The sequence below is a fragment of the Rattus norvegicus genome, chromosome 20 (assembly GCF_021556685.1).
Source record: "Rattus norvegicus strain SHRSP/BbbUtx chromosome 20, alternate assembly SHRSP_T2T, whole genome shotgun sequence".
Lineage (NCBI taxonomy): Eukaryota > Metazoa > Chordata > Mammalia > Rodentia > Muridae > Rattus > Rattus norvegicus.
In genome coordinates, this window is record NC_141553.1 from 2116662 (window position 1) to 2124243 (window position 7582).

At 46.2% G+C, this 7582-nt stretch overlaps 1 protein-coding gene across 1 annotated transcript; it reads left to right on the forward strand.

Moving 5' to 3' along the window:
* Positions 1 to 765: 765 nt before the first annotated feature.
* Positions 766 to 2695, forward strand: Rpp21 (ribonuclease P subunit p21). The gene is made up of 5 exons (NM_001002831.1): positions 766 to 829; positions 906 to 1006; positions 1101 to 1183; positions 2296 to 2421; positions 2571 to 2695. Exons 1-5 carry the CDS (start codon positions 773 to 775, stop codon positions 2654 to 2656), a joined length of 453 nt encoding a protein of 150 aa, NP_001002831.1. The 5' UTR covers positions 766 to 772; the 3' UTR covers positions 2657 to 2695.
* The last annotated feature ends 4887 nt before the right edge of the window (positions 2696 to 7582 follow it).

Genomic DNA, 7582 nt, shown 5'->3' on the forward strand with positions numbered 1-7582 from the left:
CTGGCAGGGCCCTGAGACAAGGAGAGATCTCTTCTTCTCCTAACTTACACTGGTGTCCTCAACTTGAGATTTGGCATGGATCCCTCTTCTTCTGACCTTAGATGATCCTAACCAGTAACTGGGAATCAGAGGTAAACACCAAGCCAGGCTGAATAAATGAGAAAAGGTCAGAAGGAGGAGGGTGAAGTAGTTACTAATAGCAAAGAGACAGGCCATGCTGCTGCCTGTTTTTTTGTGGTATAAAAACTGTTGATGTAGCCAGCCCTTGGACTAGCAAGTGCCTTTAATAAGAAGTGAGAGAAAACTTATTTCTGAGGGTTAGCTCTTTGCCCGGGGATGTTTTGTCCTGTTTCCTTAATTCCTCCCTTGTGATCTGATACTTTTTCACTTTCAGGCCCACAGGCACCAATGCTTTTTATTTTCATGACAGGGTCTAGCAATATAGCCCATAATTCATAGCCTATAAGTTATGATAGTCCCACCTCAACCTCTCCCGTGATGAGATAACAAGAATATAGCACCAGTTATTCTGGTTCTGTTAAGTTTAAGATCCTTTACCTGCTCCACTAGCTGCGCTGGGCCCTACCTAATATACACAAGAGGAATACCAAACTATGACTGCTTGCCAGGAAAGAATGCACACACAGGACCAGTGGGGTTGTTTGGTCTCTGATAAGGGCGGTGGCGGCCGGGCTGCGGTCCTCGCACTACAGCTCCCAGCAGACCTTGCGCACGTCTGGGGCCGGACATCCGTAAGGAGGGGCAGACACTCATGGCGGGCCAAGTGAAAGACCGGGAGGCCTTCCAGAGACTCAACTTCCTTTACCAGGTGAGACAGCGCTCAGGTGGGTGGCAGGCCCGTGCTCCGGCCGAGGAATGACCCGGATGGCCGTCCTTGTCCCCAGGCTGCACACTGCGTCCTCTCTCAGAACCCCGAGAACCAGGCACTGGCTAGGTTTTACTGCCACACAGAGAAGACCATCGCGAAGCGGCTGGTCCTACGGCAGTAAGGCACGGACTGGCGGGCGGGACCCGGGGCGCATGCGAGCCGGCTGGCGAGCAGGCAGGCAGACAGGCAACGATCTCCTCTCCTCACCCAGGGACCCCTCTGTGAAGAGGACGCTCTGTCGCGACTGCTCCTCTCTCCTCATCCCTGGCCTCACCTGCACGCAGCGCCAGAGACGTGAGTGCTGCCCCAGGGACACTTATGTGGGGACATGGAGGGCAGGGCAGTGCTCAGCAGCTTCTGGAGGTAGAGGCTTTTTGCAGCTGACTTATCCCTAAGACCATCTAAGACTACAGGACACTCCGTAGTTTAAAAACAATTCCCAGGGTGCATTAAGTACTACTTACTGGTTGAGTGGGTTGTGGAGGTCCGCCCCTTTTATCCCAGCACTTGGAGGTAGAAACAGGTGGATTTCATGAGTTCAAGCCGATCCTGATCTATATAATCCAGACCAGCCAGGACTGCATAAAAGAAACCTTGTCTCAAACAAAAACATAACGTCTCTTTGCTTTTGGTTTTGATTTTTTTTTTTTTTGACATAAGTGTCACGGTAGTCCAAGCAGGCCTCCAATTCCCTGCAGTCTCCCGCCCCGGCATCACTAGCTAGGATTACAAGCATGAGACAACACACCCAGCTACTGCTTCAACTGGTAGGAGTAGAGTGCTGAAGGTAGAGATAGGGAGGAAGGTATGTCGTGACATTGGGATTCCCACACGAGAAAATGTGTGCTCTTTAGGAACTTGGGAAATGGTTCAGTGGATAAGGATCCTGGTAAATTTAAGTATGAGGACCTGACTTCAGCTCTCCAGCACCTGTATACAAGCAGGTTGTAACCCCAGCCTTGGGAGCAGGTGAAGACAAAGATCCTGGTGGCCTCTCTGGCCAGGCAGTCTAGCTGAAGATACCCAGTTCCAGGTTCAGTGAGAGACCCTGTTCCAAAAGAACATGGTGGAATATGGTGAAGGAAGACACCCAAACTAGATTCTGTCCTCCACATATACCTAGAAGAGTGCTCCTGTGCTCACACATACGCACGCACTCATGCATATAACACTAACACGTATACATGTATGGACGGGAAACTAGAATGTTAAAGAGCTTGAACTTCGCTTCAGAGTTCCAAGATATTGTGGTATGTATGCAGGCCTCACACGCACATCAAATCTGCATTCCAAGTGTAGATGGGATGGAATTTCTATTAATGGTGGAAGAAAAACTGCATAAAAAAAGGAAAACCTTTTTCTCAGAAGCCTGGACACTCTCTTCTCCTTTCCCATTTATGCCCCAGGCCGAAAGGGACAACGCTGGACAGTACAGACCTGTCTGACATGCCAGCGAAGCCAGCGGTTCCTCAATGACCCCAAGCATCTCCTCTGGGGTGACCGGCCTGAAGCCCAGTTGGAAAATCAGGCGGGTGAGTGGTGATACAGAAAGATGAGGGAGGCCCCCAAGAGATAGGACAGTGGAGAGAGCTGATAAGGAAGGGAGGTGAGCCTGATTATAATGTAAGGGAATTCCTAGGAAATTAATTCTTCTCTGGTTCGGTTCTCTTCCACCATCTAGATTTCAAACCGTCAGAGCCCCTGCCAAACATAGCTGACCTTTCTAAGGAGAACGTGCAGACTCAGGCTTTAAACACCACTGAATGAACTCATCCATTTTCCAGATAAATAAAGTTGAGTTGTTTGACTTTGTGCTCTGTGGTATTTCAGCTGATCATATCATCTTCCTCTGTAGTTCTGTTTTAGTCACCGTAACCTCTCCTTACATCTTTGTAGCCTCCCACATAGGGAATCCCTAGATTCCATACACCTCTTGGTCCCATTAAGCAGCCCCCGACTTAAGGCTCTAGGGCCCCCTTACCCCTGCATCCTTGATTGGATGTACAATGCCTTGTTTGGAAATCAGTATTTCTTATAAGCTCATTGCCTCTACATTGAGGTGGCCCTGACTATTTGTGGGTAACTTTGTGTGTGTGTGTGTGTGTGTGTGTGTGTGTGTGTGTGTGTGTGTGAAAGATGACACACAGTAGGTCATGCCCCAAATAGGATAATATCCAAACTTTGTTTTCTTCAAGGAACTCTTGCCCAGGCTGACCTAAACTTCCTATGTAGGCAGTGATAATTTGAACTTCTGATCCTTTGGCCTCCAGTTCTGGGATTACAGGCATTTACCAAAACAATTAGTTTTCATGTGGTGCTGGGCATTGAGCCGTGTGCATGGGCCGATCTGCATCATCCCCAGCATAGAAGCAGGAAGACGAGTTTTGATTACATGGTTCAATCAAGAGATTCCCCTTGAGAAGGAAACCATCAGGATCAAGTTCAGGTGGGAAAAACAAAGCAGAATCTGGAGTGCCAGAGAGAAAGCTTCCCAGTTAAGAACACTTGCTGCAATACATAGGCGAATGCCAGCAGCAAACCACTGAACTGAGAACAGGAACCCCCTTGAAGGAATCAGAGAAAGGACTGGAAGAGCTTGAAGGGGCTCGAGACCCCATATGAACAACAATGCCAACCAACCAGAGCTTCCAGGGACTAAGCCACTACCCAAAGATTATACATGGACTGACCCTGGGCTCCAACCTCATAGGTAGCAATGAATAGCCTAGTAAGAGCATCAGTGGAAGGGGAAGCCCTTGGTCCTGCCAAGACTGAACTCCCAGTGAACGTGATTGTTGGGGGAAGGGCAGTAATGGGGGGAGGATGGGGAGGAGAACACCCATATAGAAGTGGGAGGGGTTAGGGGGATATTGGCCTGGAAACCGGGAAAGGGAATAACAATCGAAATGCAAATAAGAAATACGTTAATAAAGAAAAAAAGAAAAAAGAAAAAAACACTTGCTGCTTTTGCAGAAGACCAGGGTCTGGTTCCCAGCATCCACACAGGAGCTCACAATTACCCATAATTCCAGTTCTGAGGCTCTAACATCAGATCTCTGGGCTCCTGCACACACTGTGTGCTCTCACACACACACATGAATACAGTTCCCTCCTAAATCTTCGTGGTTTGTTTATGGCTCTTCTGGGAGCCAGTTGCAGGCATATTCCAAGGACTACGGCAAAGACTCTCAGGCAGTGGTTATTATCAAACAGTACTTCAAATACAATAAACATTTGGTTCAGCCTGGCACCCCGATCAGCACTGTAGTCTTCAGCTGTTCAAGAGGCTGGGGCAAGACTAGCACCTGAGCTTGGGAATCTGAGGCTAGCCTGGATCAGACCTTATCTCCAAAAAGGAATTCTCAATTCCAGAGGATGCAGGTTAGGGTGTGCAAAAGTGGATTTCCTGCACCAAATATGAGAACAAGTACCTGGCGTACTACAGCTTCCTCAAGAGCCTCTGAGAGACTCTAAGATGTATGCCCATTCAAAACTAAAAGATAACAAAATTAGTCCGTTTAAGTGAGATCAAGTGAAGAACATTTTCACTCAGTACTTATGCAAAATTGATTATCTAACCCTTAAATTTGTTCACTTTGAAAACTGGTGTTAAAAAGCCTGGTGTTGTGCATATCTTTAACCCAAGCACTGGAGAGACAGAGACAGCCTGGTCTACATAGTGAGTTCCAAAAGAAGTAGGGCTACAGAGTAGGAAGGGGGAGGAGAAAAGCAAAGAAAACCAAGGCTGTGGGCTAAGTCCCCAGACCTGAAGTGGGTGCAGAGTAAAAGGGAGAAGAGGGAGAGATGATGAAATGACCAAGCCAGCTCAGTCAACGTGTACTCCAGGGAGGGGGCAAGGATTAAAATGACAATTAGACAACAGTGTACCACGACCCCAGCCAGTTCTGAGGCTAAGGCAGGTTTATATATCTCCCCACCCCCGTCTGCTTTTATATCATTCTAGGTACATACAAAGAATGTGATCAGTCCTAAGGTACAAAGTCATGGAACAAACAAAGCATAGACTGGGTAGTTAAGGAACAAACATTGCATAAAGGGAAGATCCCGTGATTGCTGTATTCAGGGTCTTAACAGGCCCATCCTGACACAAAGAACACATTCCTCAGTTGTACTCATCTTGAGCCTACTTTGTTCTAGCCCAAAGTCAAATTCCTGCCTAAGGCCTACTTCTAGGTCACGGCCCAAGGTCAACTTCCCTCCAAATTCCTAGAAGGTTTCCTACCCCAAAAGCTCTCTGCAGTGAAAGGAGCATCATTACTGTCTGAAGTGAGAAGGATCAAATGTTACTATTACTCAGAAAAGGGAAAATTGGATTCTCAACAAAGGAAATAATTTCATTTTTTGTCTGCCCCACATAGTAGTATCAAATACTATCAAATACATGTGTACATGCTAGAAATAGGTAAGGATTTTCCTTTGTGGCTGGAAGCATGGTGTTCGAAACAGGGTTTCACTCTGTAGCCCCAGTTGATCTGAACTAATTATTGAGCCCTGAGAGGCCTTGAACTCAGAGTAACCTCCTGTTCAGGCAGCCTGCCAAGCATGGAGATTATGGGTTGAGCTGTACAGCTCGAAGTGAGTCTTAACTACTGGGAGACATCCCCAAGTGAGACACAAGAACGGAGTTCGATGCAACCGCAAGAGGTTTATTTTTCTGGCGTGTCGAGGTTGACCCTCAATCAGCCCCTCATGTCAAGTGACTAGAAGGTGACTACAAATGGCTACCACAAGCAGTTTTTATACTTTTTAGGGGTACAGTTTACATCAGCAAGGTTACAGTTTAAACTTATTGGCTAAGCATATTGACCTTTGAATCTATTGGCTAGCAAGCGTGACAGGCATTTGAACTCTACCTGGGACCAAAGGGGTCAGGTGATTATCAGTACATTCTGCAGTTTTTCTAGAATGTCCCTGCTCCTCCCGAGAACTGTGGGTGGAGAATGGAACTTGGCCTAGCCTTGACCCAAGGCAGAAAGCTGGTACCTGACCTAATCTTGACCTGAGGTGGTGGGTGTAAGGCTGGCAAAAGCGCCTAGGGTCCTTCAGAGCCACCGTATCCTGCTGTCTATAAGATATTTAATCAGCAGCAATTATAACACTTTCGGAGTAATAATAGCAAAATATATTAGAAAAGACAAGTTAGGCCTGGTTCGTAAGCCACCTTTGCTGATGATCAAAGTAGCTTCTCTTGGCAGACAGAGACCATTACAAAAACCACAATTACAACACACCCCGCTCAGGGAACATAAGAGACAGAGGGGCAGAAGACCAGGAAATCTGTGAGATGTGTCGCTTAGAAATTACAGGGAAACTACATCCAGAGAGGTGCACAATATGGCTTCCTACACAAGATTGCCAAAACCAAGATATAGTAACGTGGGAGGAGGAAAACTCCTAATCCCACACCTGGAAAGGGACTTTAGGCAAATAAGAACTGTTAAAAAGGGAGAATTAAGTCTTTCCCAGAAGTGAGGCCTCTAATGGTTATCCAGGGCAAAGAGGACAGTCCTGGACTCCACTCCATAGGTTGTATTAATATATCATGTGTTTAAATATGTGTGTAATAGCAATAGTCATAATAATTTCATGATAATAAAATCATAATCAAAAAGAGACCATCTACTTGGGAAGGATTAAGGGAACATCAGAGTTGGAGGAGGAGGACAGGAGAGGACTTGGAGGGAGGAAAGAGAAGGGGAAATTTATGTGATTATATTTCTTTTTTTCTCTTTTTTTCTTTTTTTTTCTTTTTTTCTTTTTTTTTTTCGGAGCTGGGGACCGAACCTAGGGCCTTGCGCTTGCTAGGCAAGCGCTCTACCACTGAGCTAAATCCCCAACCCCCATGTGATTATATTTCAATGAATTTTTTTTTAACTTAAAGGAAGGTATGTAAGGAAAAAGAGATAAGTCCTGTGAGTTGGGGGGACCTGAATTAATGTTTCCACAGTCAGCCAGTGCCCCAGCACATGTGTATCCTCATGTCTACAACTAATAACGTGGTTTTTCTTTTTTCAAGATTTACCTATTTTACATACACTGTGGCTGTCTTCAGACACACCAGAAGAGGGCACCATATCCTATTATAGATGGTTGTGAGCCACCATGTGGTTCCTGGGGATTGAACTCAGGACCTCTGGAAGAGCAGTCAGTGCTCTTAACCTCTGAGCCATCTCTCCAACCCCTAAAGTGATATTCTTTTTTTATGATTTATTCATTTATTATATGTAAGTACACTGTAGCTGTCTTCATATACACCAGGAGAAGGCATCAGATCTCTTTACAGATGGTTGTGAGCCACCATGTGGGTGCTGGGAATTGAACTTAGGACCTCTGGAAGAGCAGTCGGGTGCTCTTAACCACTGAGCCATCTCTCCAGCCCTAAAGTGGTATTCTTAAGTGATGCATTTGCTTGACCGCTTGCTCTCAAGATAATTTCTTGGCCCCTTTATTGTAAATTAAGATGCAAAGAACAGTCATGCTGTTGGGGGTCCAGGAGTCACCCCATTAAACCACATGAACACTAGTCTCAGTCAGACAAGGATGGTTTATTGAACACACACCCTAAGTCTGACCTATCAGGGCCACAGCTAAGAATTCAGGGGCTGAGGCAATAGCCCCAAACATTTCTCAGGGCCGGCTTATAAAGGAAAGAAAAAAACAAAACCCACAATG